This window comes from Chrysoperla carnea, chromosome 1, assembly GCF_905475395.1.
Source record: "Chrysoperla carnea chromosome 1, inChrCarn1.1, whole genome shotgun sequence".
Classification (NCBI taxonomy): Eukaryota; Metazoa; Arthropoda; class Insecta; order Neuroptera; family Chrysopidae; genus Chrysoperla; species Chrysoperla carnea.
In genome coordinates, this window is record NC_058337.1 from 29,632,347 (window position 1) to 29,652,476 (window position 20,130).

General features: G+C 29.1%; 1 protein-coding gene across 2 annotated transcripts; it reads left to right on the plus strand.

Moving 5' to 3' along the window:
• The first annotated feature begins 874 nt into the window (after positions 1-874).
• On the plus strand, positions 875-19,760 carry LOC123304925 (glutamyl aminopeptidase-like). Of its 2 annotated transcripts, XM_044886479.1 has the most exons (14): positions 875-926; positions 4,900-5,377; positions 6,953-7,432; positions 7,933-8,116; positions 9,610-9,769; positions 10,178-10,259; positions 10,325-10,514; positions 11,902-12,088; positions 12,218-12,495; positions 13,904-14,241; positions 16,034-16,129; positions 17,796-17,886; positions 19,433-19,603; positions 19,640-19,751. In XM_044886479.1, exons 2-14 carry the CDS (start codon positions 4,902-4,904, stop codon positions 19,730-19,732), a joined length of 2,826 nt encoding a protein of 941 aa, XP_044742414.1. In that variant the 5' UTR covers positions 875-926; positions 4,900-4,901; the 3' UTR covers positions 19,733-19,751. The 2 variants fall into 2 exon arrangements, with proteins under 2 accessions (XP_044742414.1, XP_044742413.1); XM_044886478.1 differs by having other exon boundaries at positions 877-926; positions 19,433-19,760.
• The last annotated feature ends 370 nt before the right edge of the window (positions 19,761-20,130 follow it).

Sequence of the window (20,130 nt, forward strand, 5' to 3'; positions counted from 1 at the left end):
AATACTTACGTCCCTCTAAAAATAATGCTTTTTATTATTAAATCTATATTTAAAAAAAAAAAAAAAAATCATAACGGTGCTAGTTGAGCAATTGTTCAACTTGCCCCAGTAGCTTTATTACCCTAGTACCTAGTAACTAATAATTTTAATTATTTTACCATGTTAGGCATTTCAACCCCCGAACTATAAAAAGGGGTGTCTGTTTGTCTGTGGCTTCGTAGCACCTAAACGGATTGACCGATTTTAATTTTTTTGGTTTTGTTTGAAAGGTAATTTAATAGAGAGTGTTCTTAGCTATGTTTCATCTGGTTTTTTCAAGCGAATTTAGGATTCCGTATCCGAAAAAATTCACGATGATCTTCCAAATCGACTCAGTTAGGAAAAGGCTTTGAAAAAAAAGGCAATTTAATGGATAATGTTCTTAGCTTTGTTTCAAGTGCGAGTTTAGGGTTCCGTATCCAAAAAAACTAAAATATTGGCGATGATCTTCAAAATCGTTTCAGATTGGAAAAGACTTTAAGAAAAAAGGTACTTTAATGGAAAGTGTTCTTAATATGTTTCAAGTGTGAGTTAGGTTTCCCTACTAGAAAAAATTGTCGGAGGTTTTTAAATTTTTGTAAATTTCACTTGTCGTCGTTTTTGGCATGCCACCTATATATTTGCACTGATAAGTTTCAAATACTATAATATATGCACTATCATAGAAATTTTTACAAATTCCCCCATTTATCTGTAACTTTAAAGAACCACTTTACATTAAACAGGGCGGAGTTATTTCTAAATTAATGACTATAAAGACTATATTGAAGAGAGATAATTTTCATGATAAAAAAGTCTACTGAAAAATATTGGTTATAAAATAAAACTTTCACTTATTAAATAATATTTTGTGCTAGTGCTTAAGTGAATAATAATGTTCTTTTAAGGTAATCAATCAAATTAATTTATTATTCAAAAAGTTTAGTGGTGAATAGTCCTATCTTCGATCTTCTATGATTAGTTTTCTTGTAAACACTTTTTAAATTTAGAAATTGATGCTGATTGTATTTTCATAATTAGTTACACATTGCAATGCTTTATTGTTAACTTCAAAAGATAAGAAGGCACAAGAAAGTAATTGAGCCGATTTTATTAAGATATAATTAATTTTGTATTTAGTGCAATTTTTTGGTTAAATTTATTTAATGAACTCTATGACATTAAGAGCGGTAAATTTGTCCATAAAAAATGTATTTCGTTTTGTTCCAAACTATACATAAAGATATTTCTAAGAATTTTTCCTGTGCTTCGTTGCTTAGGCTTGCCTCATACGGTCAATTTTGGCATTGAAGCTAAATAGGGAATATTCATGTATTTTTTTTTATATTTTTAACTCATTGTTTACACCGTTATAACATATTAAAAAATATAAATACTGTTTAAAAATGCTGTAATTAAGTGTAAAAAAATATTTAAAATACAGAATCATTTTGAGATGTTTAAACACAGTCCTTTTGGCGCTCTCTCTTGATGAGGCATTAATATGTGAGTTATCACTTGGTGACAGTTCAATGTATAATTTACACTTTAAAAAAATTAATTTACAACACAGAATTTACACTCGTTATTATTAACTTTTCTAATAAAAAGCCTTAAAAATTATTCTACAATTTAACTCAATGTAATATCATACAAAATATAAGTAAATAATACCATACAGTATGTCAACAAATTGGACAAGCCACATACTAAGACGTCACGTTCATTTTAAAATTTAAATTCATGTTTTAGAAATTTGAATTTCTCTCACTGAATTTATACTTTTATTATTAAATTAAAAAGATATTAATTACTTAAATATTGGCTTAATTGAAATGTCCAGAAAATAAAGTTACGGAAAAAAATATTTGAAACAAATTGAAATTTCATGAATATTCTCTATTTCAGTATTGAAGAATATATTTATCGTCTGAGGGGTATCTATATTGAAACAATAATATAGAGAGAAACATAAATCGAAAAAAATTAAAACGATTTCATTTTCATGTAGGTACTTACTTCTTTGTATAAATAAATATAAATGCAATGATAGTAATATGTAAACTATATACTAGACACAATTAAAACTTGTTAGTCCATTAAAAAAAAAAAACAGTTAATTTAATTGATTAACACGAAATTTTGAGTAAATAATCATAAAACCAGTTAAAATAATCAATTGATTGAATTAATTGTGGAAATATCCTGCGAGGACAGCGTTTCATATCATTGCGCTAGCATTATTTGTTGTAAATTAGATATTGTCGGTCTTCCAGGAGGCTTTTTTTTGTTTCCGAAACTTTTTGAAGTATTTTTAGAAGTTTTTTATGAGTACTTTTAGGGGTTTTTTATGAGTATGCTTTGTCCTGAATGACTGACTGACGGATCAACGGACAGCAGCTAAACCGTTGATCGTAGAGACCTGAAACTTGTGGGGTGTGTTCTCCGTATAACGTAGACGAAACGGAGGCAAAGTGAGAGCAAGGGAGGTGAAGTTTAAGACGTGGTGGTCTTTACTTTTAAGCCCAGAGAAGCGGGTAGGTATCAAACTACTGGAATATAAAAATAACATGAGTAGGAAGGTAAAAAAATTCCACACATTTGACTTCTTAGATGAGGAAATAACTTTCTTTTACTGCCTAAAACACTCCAATCTTAATTATTATATTGCAATTCGAGTTATCGGACCGATAACTTATATACGGATGGATATATGATTATGAGCTACTTAACTTACCAATCAAAATTCAATTAGAAAAAGACGTACATTAACACCTTGTTAGGTTTTAATATTAAATATTGATCGCCGTAAGATCAATAATTCGATAAAAATAAAAACATATCTTAATTATAAAATAGATTCTTCTTTAGAATATTAGGAGTAGGCAAGCTTACTCAAGTTTTCAAGTATTAAAACTGACCAAACCAGCCGGTATATAAGAGTAAGTAAGTTTACTCCCAAAACCATTTCATACTTGTTTCAGAATTTCGATAATTACATTGATGATCTATTGATAAACAAAGTAATCAAAAAGTATAAACAGTCGTCAAATGATTCTAGGAAAACTAACTATTTTTAACACAGAATATGTGAATCGATAATATAAAATTAGGGTTCTATTTAAAATTATTAAGTTTACTTAAAATTTTAAAGAGGATAAATGCTGGGGTTCGATTTTCATTTCATTTGATAGATTTGTAAAAAATAATGAAGAATGTGTTTTCGTTTTTCAAAATAGTTTTCCTGCTTTCTACGACTCTTTACTTTTTAAAAACCCTGTATTGAGTAAATATATTAGAAAGATTGAACGTTATAAATATAATTCTTTTTTAATAATTATTATAACAGTTTCCTTTATAATAAAATAATATTAATATGTATTTGTCTAGCTTTATTAGTAGCAAAAACTTATTAGTATTAAAGTAGCAAAAACCAAGATTATTGATTAGCATATAGTAAAGTGTGATTTTATTATCATCGGAATATTTATAATATTGATGATAGTGTATTTAATTTATAGTTTGTAAAATATGAAAAGTGTTAAAAATATATTTCAGATAAGATAAATGCATACAATATAAATTTTTATAAACAATCAAATTATATGAATATTATATTTAATATTTTCCACTGTAGAAAACAATTGTAAATAATAAAGTGATTTGTCTGCCGATTAAAAGACTGCAGTTTACGAGGTGACATGTATCCTAGTGTAAAAGTCCTAACCGTCTGACACTGACGGTTGGTTATGGAGATATTCAGTTTTCTGTTATTGGATTAAAAATTTTGCCTGGCCAACTAACTAAATGTTATCAAGCACCAAATAAACCTCAAGAAGGAGGTAAAAATAGTACCTCTTTAACATGATTAATGCAATTCAAACTTATCAGTTACACATAGGAATTTGTAAACAAAATTAAATTCGATCGAGTATTTTTTTTAAATAGTGCAACTTTGATAGATTCCAACACGTGATTTGTTTATCAAGACTAACGCTATACTGTTGATTACTTTGGTACTTTTCCTACATAATCGAACCAGTTATTAATAATATTCTTAAAACAAACTATGAACCGTAAAAAGATGAAAATTTTCACCAATTACGAAAAGTTTAGGTAATACATAATTACAAGAAAAGTATAATTTCAAAGCCTTCAAAATTAATATAAATTTTCACCTCGAATATAACAAGTTCTCAACATTTACGGAACGTAAACAGGCGGTTTAAATTTCGTAAAACAAATAAATAGTTAAAAAAAAATTGTATAAATGGCATTTTTAATTACCATAAAGAAAACTAAAGGGTCCATAATCTGCCAATCAAAAGCCTTCTATCGCGGAAAATTAACAACACGTTATGAGCTAGTAAAAAGATCCAAGCATAAAATTTATCCTTTCCATAAATTTCGTTCTATAAATTTTACAACATCCAAAGCTAACAGAGAAACAAAGAAGTTTTCATGCATTCAAATTGATTACTCATTGATATCTTATACATTTTCAAGTCACAAAACTATCAGCTCTAATGTATTATGAAAAAATTTATATTCTGTTAAGTTTACAATGACGAAAATTAGAAAAAAATCAATTAACTTCCATTTGTCTACAGGAATTTCAAATGTTATGACATCCTACGTTAATCGTTTCTCAAAGAAGGAAAAATTTTCAATTAATACTTGACTTTTTTTTCCGAAACTTGAACTTTATGTATATAATGCTTAAAAAATAATATATAAGCATTAATTTTCAATTTTGAAAATAACCTTTCTGTAGTTTATTCAAACATTAAACTGTTAATAACTCAAAAAAGGAACAAAATTGAAATAATAAGTATAAAGTAAAGTTATTAAACATTTCACAAAAACTTTTTACTATTTCAGAAATGGTTACTATGAAATATTTATTTATTACTGCATTAATCGCAGTAATTTTTATCAATGCAGCAAATCCATCTCCGGTGCTTGAAAAAGCGCAATCATACCGTTTAAATAACAAAGTGAATCCAATCAATTATAAAATTGACTTGACTACAAATTTAAAAGAATTAAAATTCAATGGAGAAGTTAATATTAAATTCGAAGCTCTAGAAGCAACTAACACAATTCGATTTCATGCAGTAGATTTAAAATTCACATCGTTGGTATTGGAGTCCGAAAGTCCATCTACACCGTTAGCATTAAATACAAATGATCCGCAGTACCAAGAAGCGGGACAATTTTGGGAGCTTATATTAGAAAACGATTTAATTGCAAACAGCAAATATTCATTAATAATAAAATTTGAAGGAGTTATGAAAGAAGGAGACAAAGAGGGTAAAGGCTATTATTTCCTCAAGTATAAATCTGAAGACAAAGACAAGTAAGTAATTTTAACGCAAATTAATTTATTTCTAAAATCCCCGATAAAATCTTATAAAAGACATCCAGTTGATCGTCCCGATTAAACATCTTCCTAAGTCTGCTATGGTTATTTTTTCAAGTACCAACAAAATTGATTTATTTTTTTCGTGGAGAAATAATTTGTTTGACCATGGATTTCATTACACAAAATTTTTTTTTGTTTAATAAATTTTCAATGTTTAAAAATCTTTGAAGTTATAAGCAAGTCTTAATTAGGTAATTGATAAAAAATACACATATACCGGGAATTGAATCAGGATCATTTGGATTCATTTCATGCGTTTTTCCAATTCAGCCTTAAATACTGTAAGTGAATGGACAAATTTTTCAACTCAATAAAGAAATAAATTTTATTGCCATCATTTTACAATGTTTTATATAGTAATAGTCGCACCAATGAATGTTTTAAGTCAGGAGTCCTCAATGACAGCTCCGATTTTGATGATTTTTTTTTCAAAATGATTCTTTTTGTTTATTATATAAAATCAGAAACATTTCAGATGGGGTAAATAATCTGGTGGGGTGAATAGGCAATGTCGCAACTGATATATCGACGCCCAGCCTGAATCGCTAATGATAAAAGTTTGGAATTTCGAGAATATATTTATTTTATACTTTATGTGTCACATATTAGAGGATTTTTTGAAATTCACCCCCTAAAAGGGTGAAATAGGGGATGAAAGTTTGTATGAAAATATATATAATCCGCCATTTTTGAGTTCACTACGTAATCGATTTTAAAAATTCTTTCAATTATAAAATGCTACATTATCAGGAAATGGCATGGCCGTATTTTCTTTTCAAAATTATTAGGGCATTCGCACCAAGTTACAATTCATTAAATAGTGAACAAAAGGGAAGTTAAAATAATTGATGGCTATAAAGTGGAAAACTGCTAGTTATTTATATTGCTTAAACAATATTTGTGCACCTTATATAAAAAATTCATTCTTGCGTGATTTTTTTCAACCAGAAAATATATTTTCACTTAATGGCAATAAAAATTGATTTTAACTTTTGGTGCAGAATCCTAACTTTTTTGAAAATAAAATTCAACCCATAATTATTAGTGATAATGTAGCATTCCATAGGTCAAAGAATGTTTAAAATCGGTAAAGTAGCGAACTCAAAAATGACGGTTTCAATTTTTAATGGATTTTTATTTTTTGAAAATTAAATATAGCCAACGTTACTTGCTGATAATGTAGCATTCTATAGGTGAAAGAACTTTTAAAATCGGTTAAGTAGTGAACTCAATTATATATATTTTCATACAGACTGTCATCCCCTATTTCACCCTTTTTAGGGGACGAATTTCGACAAACTCGTTCTTATGTGACACTTACAGAATAAAATCAATATCTATTCCCCCTCCAGATTATTTCCCCCATCTGAAATGTTTCTGATTTTAAATAATATAAAAAAAGAATCATTATAAAGCCATCAAATTCCAAATAAAACATTGTTTATTTGGTATACTTGGTAATTTAAGATTAACAATTACTTCATATTCACATTTTATTCTTTGTTTTAGAATAATAGCCATAACTCAATTTGAACCGATATATGCCCGAAAAGTTTTTCCATGTTTCGATGAACCTGAGCTAAAAGCAACATTTGATATTACACTCCAACATGATAAAGACTACATTGCGTATTTCAATTCAAAAGTAGCTTCAAAAACAGAGACACAGACGAGAGATGATGGAGCAGTTACCACTTTTAAACAAACTCCTGTTATGTCCACATATTTAGTAGCATTTGCATTAGTGCCATCAAGTGATTTTGATTTAATTGTCGCTGATGAAAAGGATAGCAGAACCCAAATATTAATACGCAAAAATATTGATAAGGAACAACTTAAATATCTATTACCCAAAACTTCAAGTTACTTACAAGAATTTGAAAAACTTACAGGAGTTAAGTATGACGAAACTTTAGGGAAAATTACACATTTGAGTATTCCAAATCATGCAACCGGTGGTATGGAAAACTGGGGCTTAATTGTTTATGGGTTAGTATAATTTATTTTTTTCGAATTTGACTGTTTTCATGTAGATTCAAATCATAATAAGGGCATTGCATTCTATATTTATCGAATAAATGAGTACAGAATCTTTTAGATGGCTTCTGTAAGGTTACTGCACGACAAGAAATTTTCTGTGGATGTCACTATGTCATTATGGATGTGAACGCCATACTGTATGAGCGTCAAGCCGATACTGATTGATGATATCACAATACTTCTGGTGTATAGCCCTATTCAATACTATAATATTACTTATGCTAACTTAGATGCTATTATCTGTCTCTATACCACACCAGCATTGAAGCAAACGCCATTCATTTTTTACCGTGTGGTTTCGTTTTATGGGATTTACCGAGTAATTTGTTTTTTCTCAATTTCATCTTATGGTGAACTTGAATTTTAATTTTAAATACAGTACAGTTTGTCAAAAGTGGTTAAAAACAAATTTGAAAATTAAAATTATATAATTTTTTTCATATATTTAGGGAAGATGGCGTGGTATATAATCATTCAATTGACCCATTTTCAAAAAAATTTGGTAGTCAAAGAGTTATTGCTCATGAATTATCACATCAGTGGTTTGGTAATTTGGTAACACCAGCATGGTGGACAGATTTATGGTTAAAGGAAGGTTTTGCATCATACTTCGAATACATTATCATGGACGCTGTAAGTTAGAAAAGAAAATGCAGACAGATATGCATTATTTTGTTAATTTCAAGAATATCGCCTATTGTAAACTTTTGCCAACTTCAGTTACAGGAAATTTAGTAAAATATGAACAAACATTTGCGAAGCTCATATTGTATTATTATTATTTGTTTCAATCTCTCTATCAGTTTACTAGAGGCCTTGCAAACAAAATGTGAAAATTTAAAAAATTTTAAAGTTCTGAGTTAATAAATTAACTTTAAAAAAATCTCAAATTTAATAAGAAAAAGAAGAGTGAATAGTGAAAAGATCCAATTTCCTGCACAACCAGAAACATATTTTCTTAGTGTACAAGTTTTATATAAAGGCAATTACCCAAAAAATTAAATTTTCATTTAACTTAAATTTTTAACTGATATTTTGTACAAAAAGTCCTTAGCCAAGCACCATGTAGCCATGCAAAGTTTGCAGACATGCAAAGTACCCTACTATCATTATAAAGTAGTGTTTTAAATCATTATATGTTACAGGAAAAGTCTCAAAAAATATTTGTAACAGTATTAAAAATAAGTAAACACAATTTTCCTCGGCAGTGTTTTATGCCTGCTGTGATTCAGTAAAAGTTGATTAAAGTAATTTAGTTCAAGTGTAATAATTATATCATATTCCTTGTTTTATAGCAAACGATAATCTACATTTCTATTAGTTTTTTTTTTTACGGTAAGGATTTACCGACACTATCGTGTGTTTAGCGTGATTCTCATATTAAGATAATTTGGAGTAGATAATTAACGTAAACAGAATATTATCTAATTTTTTTGAGCAAAAATAAATAAACTTTCCGTGTGATTGCTTTAATTCACTGATTCACGAGTTGGCCATACCTTTATTGGATCGCGTTAACTCTAGTCTGCAGATTTTTTGGCTTATAAGTTAACCCTGTGCTTAAGTTCAATCACTAATTCTCAGGAAATCTGAGAAAAGCTCAAAAAACTAACATATAATTATATTAACTCCAAATTATATTAACGTGAGACTGAAGTCAAACACAAGATAGTGTCCGCAGAACCTTACCCTTTCTATGTTTAACTTTTCTATGTTTAAGTACTAGAATTATTTACGTACAGTAATTTTTAATAGTTGTTTTAAACTTTTAATACACTTATTAATAATGGTTTTGCCTATCTTATTTGTTTTTATATTAGCTGGCAGATCGTTTCTTTGTAAAAAGTTCACTTTTACTATCTCAAGACAGAGAGAGTATACTTTACCCAGCTATAGTTAACTTTGACTAGTAAATGTTGATCAAATTTTAACAATTTTCTTAGGAAAAGTCAACTCTTAGTGGAAAATTAACTTTTCCTGTAAGATATACATAAAAAAATTTAGAACATAAAATTCCAAATTCGCCCCAAATGACATAGTTTAAAATACCTAGAGTTCTCAAAATTATTTTTGATAAATTTACTTTTAATTAAAAACGTTTATTTAAGTTTGTATGTTAATCTTAGGCTGAACCAGGCGAATATGGCACATTAAATGAATATTTAGGTCAAGTTCACCACAAATTCTTTAAAAATGATTCTTCTAAAAATGGTCGTGCTATGGATAAATCTGTAGTAAAACCAGAAGATATTGAGAATAACTTTGATGTTGTTCAATATGAAAAAGGTTCGTACATACACTTTTTATTCCTAATACAGTCTTAGAAAAAAAGTTATTTAAAAAAAAACCCGATTTAGAGTTAAATACAAACTGAAAAGAAAAAAGTCCAGCAGTTTACATAGCGACTTTAGCAGTTGGGACGGTGTAAATTTTAATGATTCCTGACTGTTAAAGTCGCTGTGTAAACTGGTGACTTGTTTTTTTTCTCAAGAGATTCAATCTCTAAAATTGAATCTCCTGAGAATGAATCCAAGTTTGAAATATTTTGAGATCAAATAAAAAAAAACTTTTATAATAATTATTTATTATAATTTAATATGTACTACCAAAAACCTAATATAAATTCAATTAATAATTTGTAACATTGATTGAATAATACGCTTCATTTAATACTTAAATATCATTAATTTATAGGTGGGCAGTTGTTGCAAATGTTGGAAAATATTATTGGAACTGAACTATTTAGAAAAGGAATTCAAAATTATGTTGAACTAAAGTAAGCACATTAAACGTTAAAATATTGTTTTTTATAAACTTAAAATACCTTTATCTGTTTTGCAGTAAATATAAATCAGTAACACCAGACAATTTATGGGTAGCATTACAAGAAACTATTGATAACTCTACATCCCCAAAAAAAATTTTGGCAGATAAAAAAATATCAGATATTGGAAAATCATGGAGTAAAGCTGGTTACCCAGTAATTCATGTTGCTATAGACAACGATAATAAAAAACTTAAATTTACCCAGGTGAATACATAAAACTTTCAACTGAAGAATTTAACAATTTCAATTGTTTGAAGTAATCTCATAGTCACTCTTTTCAGTACTCTAATATCATAGACCGTGGACTAGAAAGGGTACTTTATAAAATGATAAATACATACTTGAAACTTTGTGGGTGGCTTCCTTTTGACGAGTCATCCAAACTTCTCTCTACGACTTTTTTTGAAAACGTTGCGTTCTGAAATGCGTACAATTACAGCAGAGAATTTTTCGCGTTTTTTCAGAACGATAGCTTAAATATGACGTTATCGTGTTCATTAGAGCACGCAGCGCTTTCGAATAAAGTCGTAAAGATAACGTTGAGTTTGCAATAGTTTGGATATTTTATAACATACGTTTAATATTAGATTCTTGATTTGACAAAATGAATTAAGGGAAGCGTAGTACAAATCGATATTATATTCAGTGTAGTTCAAAAGTAATAAATTTTTGAGGCATACCTTACCACTAAAAATACTAGTTTGGTAGAAGAACTTTTCTGTTGAATTATTGTAATTTTTCAAGGTTGTTCAATTAGAGGTTCCTTACCAATTAAATGGATTCTGATAATTTTAAGAACATAACGTTATTATATTACCTATACATAAATAAAAGTAAAATATATATTACATAACTAGCTTGATACCCACCTGTTGCACTGGGTTCAAAAGAAAAGACCACCGCGTTATAGGCTTCACCTTCTTTGCTTTCACTTATCCCCCTTCCATAACACAGGAATAGGGACAGACATTGTTTTAGACAAGTAAAAGTATATGTACGATTTTCAGTTAAAAAAAAAAGTGAAATAGTAGTAATTCGACTTGAGTATATCAGAAAAGATGGCCATAAATTGTATTTCGATCACAATTTTTACAGAAATCTTTAATTTATGCCTTAAAATGCTGTTCTAAGACCGTGCAGTGAAATTTCAAAGAATAAATTTAATTTTTTTTCAAATATATCTATATATTATATAATTCAAAGTTTTCAGTAGTTTTTGCGTGAAAGCGAACAATCTATGATATATTTGGATAAAATATTACTCTTATATCCTGTTATAAAAAAATACATGTCTCCCCTCATTTAAGTGGTAACATCTTTTTGACTGAATTGCAAAATTCGTGTCGAAATAATTCGATAAGTCATATTTGATTGTTGCTTTTTTTAGAAACTGTAGATTGCAGGATAAATTTCCAAAGAATCTACACTAGCTTATCATGTAAAATCTCTAACATTTGAACCCTAATTGCGGGAACGTTTAATATGTCGGAATAATAGTGCTCGACACGCTAGACCAAAATTATGGAACGAGTTGAGCATCTAATCATGTAGAACACTTCCATACCACTAATTTAATATTTTTAAATATTAGAAACGGTTCTTAACTGATTCGAAGAAAACATCTAGAAGTCGTTGGATAGTTCCAATTAATTTTATAACAGACAAAACTGAAACCAAAGACATCGGGAATACAGCCCCCACACATTGGCTTGAAGGGAAAACGCTAGAAGTTGACTCCGGAGACATCAAATTTGTGATTGCAAATAATGAACAGACAGGTAAGATATACTCTATTGTGGATATTCTCACTGCTTTCAAACGTCAACTAAATTTCTTCATTCTGCACATTTCATTCATTCCACTTAAACAAAACTATATTTAAATAAATAAATAAAAAACTGTTTTAGGGTATTATCGAGTAAATTATGATGATTCTAATTGGAAAGCAATTAGTGATCACTTAAACACAGAAGAAGAACCAGTTGTATCTACAGTAACTCAAGCTCAATTATTGGATGATGCGTTTACATTTGCTGAAAATGGTGATCTGAAATATGAGGTTGCAATTGATTTAACACGATTTTTAGAAAATGTTGATGAATTTTTCCCTTGGAAATCAACTGCAGCTTATTTGATTAACTTATATGATAAAATTTCCATGACACCAACTTTAGAAAAATATCAAGTTAGTATCCTTTTGACTAAAAAACAAGTAAGAATAATTAATTTTAAGAACAGTTTTTGTCTTTCAACTTTTTTGCTGTTGCTTGTAGTATTGATTTTTATGAGAAAACGTTTTTCTTATTTTTCTTCGTACTGTTGTAATAACAAAACAAGTGAAAACAAACAATTGACTGAGTTAATAGTTGAAATACCATGCATAGACAATGTCGATTACTCTATCACATTACACATACATACATGTCACACATACATAACTCATATTCCCTATCAATTAACATAACTGATATTCCCTATCCGTAAATTAGGCGTAAATTGTATAGTATGTATTATACAATTTACGCCTAATTTACGCCCTCGCGGGTAAACAGTGACGTTCACAAACAAATGTTTCAAACAAAAGTTGGTTATTTTTTTATAAGGAATATTTTTTACCTTTAAACTTTTGTTCTATCTTTAACGGTTTACACAAGATGGGTCCTACGGACCCACGACCCAATTTACCTATGTTACTCATTTACGAACTCGACCTCACTTTCTATGCCCTGAGTATGCTGTAAAAATTTAAGCTTGATATCCTTTTTCGTTTTTGAGTTATTGAGTTCACAGACGGACGGGCAACCGAAAATCGACTAATTAGGTGATTTTATGAACACCTTAATTAATATTATTATGAATTAAAGTAAAAACGGATAACTTTCAATGTGAAGGGTGGGGGTGCAGTCAAAAATTTCCCGAGAAGAGAAAGAACTGTTTGTTATCAAGAATTTTTAATGGGACACCTGCAAAATTCCATAAAATTTTTTGAAGAAACAACTGTCTAATGTTTAAAAATTAACTTGAAAATAAATTTTCCAAAGATAATAAATTATTTAGAGTTTTCCCATAATTTTTCCAAATTTTTAAATTAATATTTAATACCCTAAACAAATTATTTCATCTGAGAAACTCATTTTGACAAAATTACTACAATTTAAAAATGTCGCAGAAAGACCTATTTTCAGCGCTAAATTAAAATTATAAGTAATAGAGATAGACTCCCGGGAGTTTTTTATTGAAAAAGTCCTCTTCTTTAAGAATCTTTTTTTAAAAATCTTAAATATTAATATTTTATGAAATATTGGCGAATTTTTGTTTTCATCTTTAATCGTTGATAATTTTTGCAAATTTTTATGTGATGAAAAACGCTGGCACATTTTTCTAGACATCATTCCGAATCCAACGAGTTGACTAGACAATAAATTATTTTCAAAAAAGCGTTGATTTATTCACTGTATTAAATTTTCTTTGAATAAAAAATAGTATTATTTTTAAGAGACATCGATAAGTTTTAGTTAATAACTAGTAACTAAAAATAAAAACTCTTATATCACATTAAATAAGTATTGATGATAAATATTGGAAATTTTCAGAAATATTTAGGTAAAATTACCAAGAAAGCTTTTGAAAAAGTATCATTTCAAAGTGAATATCAAAAAAATGCAGATGGCTTATTACAAGAAAAATTATTACCACTTGTCGTTCGTGCCTATAGTTCTGAATTCATTGCAAAATCCGAAGAAATAATGAATGAACTTAAAGATGAGACTTCGAAGGTCTTAAAGAAATTTCAACGTTACGTCTTCTGTGGTGCTGCTACTAAAGAGTTTGAATATTTAATGGAGCAATTAAAAGCAAAAGAGACTAAACATGATGCAGATGATATTTTATTTGGATTGTCGTGCTTATCAAACATTGACAATATTGAAAAGTAATTTCATTTGTTTATTAGCAAACAGCAATGAATTTTCTATTTTAGCCGGCGTTTTTATAATGATTCAATTTTAATAGCACTTATACGTTCATTATTCGGGCTCGATTCTCGACAAAGCCACGTTCAAAAAACATTTCTTATTATCTATTTTAATTTAGGTTTTTCGGTCATTTTACAGCAAAACGACTCCATATGATGTTTTCGAAAAGTTCGCCGTTTCCAGGTTGTAACTAGATTAGTTGTAAGACGTTTTGTTAACATTTTTGTGTTTTAAAAAAATCAAAAAATGGCTCAAGAAACCGTAAATAATTTTGGTTGAAAAATGTCATTTTACAGTTATTAAATGGAAAAACCATTTAAAGAAAATGGGACCAAGTTTTCTCTTGTAAAAATCTCGATTCTTATTAAGAAGGTTTTTGAACGTGACTGTGCAAATAAACCGAATTTTTTCCCGCCGGATACGTTCGCATGTACTCCACTATTTAAATTCATGATTCAATATGCATTGTACAATATTTTTTTACTTTTAAGTTTAGACATTATAGTACCGGCAAAATCCATCATTGAGCATTCTTAATTTTGACATGGAAAATTTTTGCAGGATTACATTTCAAACATTCTACTGAACGTAAAAGTGCAGGTTTCCGTTGGATAACCCGGTAGGATTGTGTTTAAAATAATTTTTATAACAAAAAAGTAATATTGACCGAAACCTTTCGGAAAAAATTTTATCATATAATTGGGGTCAAAATTAACAAAAAATGTTCTTAGACAATTTTCTTTAAACTCTCCAGTTTTCGAATGAGAAATTCATAAAACTTGAAAAAACGCGATTTTTACGATTTTTATCCCTCAAAAACTCTATGAAAGAATCAAATTTTTAATATATATATAAAATTTTATTTGTAGTGTAAAGCTTGCTCAACAACATTCCACAAAAATTTTTGTACCTGATTGCATTACTCAACAATAACGATTTTCTGTTTTATACATGCAAGAATGATGTGGTTTTCACAGATGGACTCGAGATAAAGTCAAATTAACGGAAAAGTTCGAAAAATTCCTTTTCCCACAACGCAAACCACCGATTTTCCGGAGGTTCCGTTGTGAAAAAATAAATTTTTCTAACTTTCCTGGTTACTATATTTCGAGTCGATTGGTGAAAATCCCATGTTTCTAGCATGTATAGAACCGAAAGTCTTTATTGTTGAGTCGTTGGTGGGTCTCTAAACAATTAACAATCAAGGACATAATAGGCCAACAATTTTTGCAGGATGTTGTTGAGTAAGCTTTACACCACAATAATTTATACATAATCAAAATCTGATTTTTTCATTTTGAGGAACGTAAATCGTGAAAATTGCGTTTTTTCAAATTTTACGAATTTTTTAATCGAAAACTGGAGGGCTTAGATAAAAATGTCTAAAATTCGCCAATATTTATATTGATTCGGTCAATATTAATTATTTGTTTAAAAAAAATTAGTTTAAACAATATTTTACCGGGTTATCCACTGGAAACCATCACTTTTACGCTCAGGAGCATGTTTAAAACGGGATACTACAAAAATATTTCATGCGAAAATTAAGTCATCAAGTTTGAAAGATCCTGTTACCGTTTCAATTGCATAATTTTAATTCATTACAGATATATTATTTATAGAATGATCTCTAAAACAAGTTTGAATCTCCAAGACTTATTGAAAGAAGTAACTTTTCTTGTCATATTCTTTACTCAAGGCATTATACAGCTTGAAAATTTATATATCATTATTATCACTTTATTTTAGAGTTTTGCAAGCGACAGACGATAAATTTGGATTTGTAAAATTTGTTGCTGAAATAAATCCATTAATCATTTACGAACATAACGAAATATTTAAAGCGTAAGTAAAAAACTGCAAAATAAAAAAGGGAAATCTTGATAAATTCGACTACAAAAATTTGTGTGTGTCATAACGACAAAAAAAATCACTGACTGTTACTAAATACATTATCTCCAATTTAATATGATTCCGAAAATCTGCTGCACGACCACCTTTGCCTCAAAATTTAATAAGAGAAAGGTGGCTTATAATGATTCCCCTAAGAAAAAATGTAATTTATAGCAAAACTATTCGACGTATATAGGTACAACGTCGAAATATACTTGTTTTTTTTTTTTTTTTTTATTCAAGTGTTACAATATTGGCAGTCGCCCTATTAGCTCAGTTGGTTAACGCGTAATAAATTCCGTCCGCGGTATGCTTAGGGTAGCGGGTTCGATTCCCGCCGTCGCAACAAAATTAATTTAATTAATAGTTGTGATGGGCTGGTGTAGTGCATGGTATATGCATGAAAGAGGTGCACTCAGCCACTCAGAGGTGAAATTGAGGAGCTGATAAATGAAATGATCAGCGGAAAGGTGGTAAAATACATACATGGTATCACAATGGGCTCTATAGCCTAAGTGTGTTCTGCGTGGACAGCCAATATAACCTAACCTACGATATTGGCATGTAATTTCTTTTGACCTGTTCAAAGTTTTAGAACTATTCAAAATTTCCCAAAAGGGATCGTTTTGACCGACCTTGTAAGAATAATGGGTAAAATGATCCCATTGGATTTTTTACCAAACAGTTCACATAAAATATTAACCGTTTTTTTACATTGCATCAATTATTAGTATGCAAACAAAAATCACTGGTAAAATCATTTAAATTATCACATTCAAGGCCCGCCACATAATGGGAGATCACTTTATCTGTTATAAATTTACACACAAAATAGGGATTATTTTAACGTTTACAAATGGGATCATTTTACCCGTAATGACATATTTGAATGTCGTCATAAAAACCGACCTTAAAATTAATTAAACGCCTATCAAAATGTGTTATAATATTATTAAGTCAAAAGAATAATCTTACTACCAATAACTTATGCTCGAAGACAATGATTCTATAGATGCAAAGGTGCTCTATAATTGATTGCAGAACTCTCGACTTCCTAAATAAGCTTATAAAGACGACCGGAAAAGTTATTTACCAAATTTCTATTTGAGATCTAGTTTCCTAGATAATTAAAACCAAATCGTTCAATATATTTATCCAATGACAGAGCACTTAGAATTAGAAGCATGTCTTTAACGTTGCATTCAATAATGATAACTATTTCATTTTCTTAAATTTTTAATAGATCCAACCCAGTAACCTATGTCTATTATTATATTTCATGGAAATTACTGGGTGCGATTTAATAAAAATTTGAAAGTGAGTTAGCAGTAATTATTGTCTTATTGTTGTTGTCTTTATCGTTATATTTAATTATCTAATTATCTATCTCACTTTTTCCAATTTTTATTAAACTCCACGCGGTCACGATAAAGACATCCTTCTATTTCTAAGTGTTCTATCATTGGATAAATATATCAATTGATTTGGTTCATAGTCTCGGTAATTAGGCTTCAGCTCGAAATTTGGAAAAGTGCTTTTTCGTTCGTCTTTATAAGCTTATTTAGGAAATTACGGTTTCTGTAGTCAATTATAACCAAAACATATTTCTTTATTGCAGCGCTGTTACCGATGAAGACGAAATTCACAAGATTATGGAAATCCTCGCAGTTCGTATTGGTACAGAAGATCAACTACAAAAATTAACAGAGGTAACTTAACACATTTTTTTTTTAATCGTAAATCATACTTACAAAAGAATCTAACAGTCTTTATAGGCCGCTCCAAATAGCTGAAAAAGCGATTTCATGAACTTATTCAAAGGCAAAAAAAAACTTGAAAAAAAGGAAGCTTTTGCCATCTAGTTTACGACCTTACTAACGCGCAGTCCAAGTTCGCTGGGGGTGCGATAATTAACGCTATATGTATACATAAAAAAAAATATTTTTGGCCAATATCTCGTAAGCCATCAACTTTATAAAAAAAAATTTCAAACAAAAATCTGTTATAAAATCAATTAGCTTCTAAAAACAAATTTTTTCAAATAATAGTTGTCGGAATTTTTTTTCCCTAAAAAAATGAAGAGTGAAACTTTTCTTCATCAAATTGATGGTTTCCGAGATATTGGCCAAAAATCGTTTTTTTATGTATATATAGCGTTAATTATCGCAACCCCAGCTTTTCCGAGACTTTGCGTTAGAAGGGTCTTAAACTAGATGCCGAAACCTTCCTCTTTTTTTAGTTTTTTTTTTTCATGAAACAAGAAAATATTTATCACTATGATTTTTAAGAATGTATGAGTACGGAAGTGGGGGCACAAATTTAAAAAATATATATTTTCAATTTTGATGATAAATAATATTATAACTTGACGATATAAGACGAAAAGTAAGAATAAAATTTTTTGATATCTGGCGTAATTTTCAAAATATCTAAAATACCTGACTTTTTACGCCCTTAACACGCTCTAAAAAAAAAATTTCGGTTTGATTGCTCTTTTCGTTTTTGAGAAATCGTGATGACAGACGGACAGGCGGCAGACAGACAGACAGACAACCGGAAATGGACTAATTAGATGATTTTATGAACACCTATACCAAAATTTTGTTCACAGCATCAATATTTTTAAGCGTTACCAACTTGAGACTAAACTTAGTATACATAGTAAGGTAATTTCATAAACATGTTATAAAAATTTCAACCCGGAATCTACCCTGCTCTTACATCCTTTATATGGATGGAGACACACGGATTTTTTCTTTTCTATGCCATTGCTTATATGTATACTTTCTATTAAAAAGTTTTTTCTTTAAAATTGTTTTCATCGTTTCCAAGTCAAAATTATCAAAAACTTTCAAAATATGTCTTTTTTTGAGATTCCTCCATAAGAGTCAATGTATTTATCGACTTTCAATGACTTTTTTCTTAAAAATTTGTATGGATGCCTATGCTGAAATTATACCTATACCTATACTTTAACCACATATTCTTTGAGTATAAGTCTGCCTATAACAAAATTTTGAGCCTTTAAATCAAGCATTGTTGTCATGCTCATACATCCTTAAGCAGTCAAATGTTTACTTCTTATAAGAACATCCACAGCCTTATTGTCATAGTATAGAGTGTTTATTAGTAAAAGATTGCAACTAAAGGCTACAATAAAAAAAAAAAACATTTTTTTAAAATATCATCTACGCCTTGTACTGTACACAAACTTTGCCAAAAAGAATCAACGTATAATTATATTATTTATTTCAGTTAAACCAGGAAGAATATAAAGACTTATTGAAATTAGCAGGAGAAAATCAGAAATGGAACAAAGATAACGAAGATTTTCATAATTGGGTTAAAGAGAATGTAGATCCTTCAGATCCGTCAGAATCAACTCCAGGGGTGACTCCAGAGCCTCCACCAGAATCAACTCCAGGGGTGACTCCACAGCCTCCACCAGAATCAACTCCAGGGGAGACTCCAGAGCCTCCACCAGCTGGTGCATTAAGTGTTACAATATGTTTAAGTATGTTGGTATCTACAGTAATTATTGCATTTTTAATGTAGTTTAAAACGTTGTTTATATTTTAGTAAAAATAATTTTAATATTTAAATGAATTCAAATAAATTTATTTTTGATGTGTAACTATTATTCTTTTTGTGTCATTAAAATATTTTGCAATCGCAATAGATGATCTGTGTGTGTTCCCATGGGAAGTTAATAAAGTAAATGTTTAAAATCAATATAAACCCGACTGCTTTAAATAGAAACTCAAAAGAAAAAAAATAAGTCAGGTAGTTTTCTCTACCGGTTGAGGCCCAGTATTTAAAGATTTAAGTCGGTCTAGATTTTAATGAATTCCGACTTATGAAGTCGCTATGTAAACTACTGGACTTGTCTTTTTCTTTTCGTTTTTTTTCCGCAGGTGGGTTTTTTATTTTTAAACTTTATTTTTGTTATTACC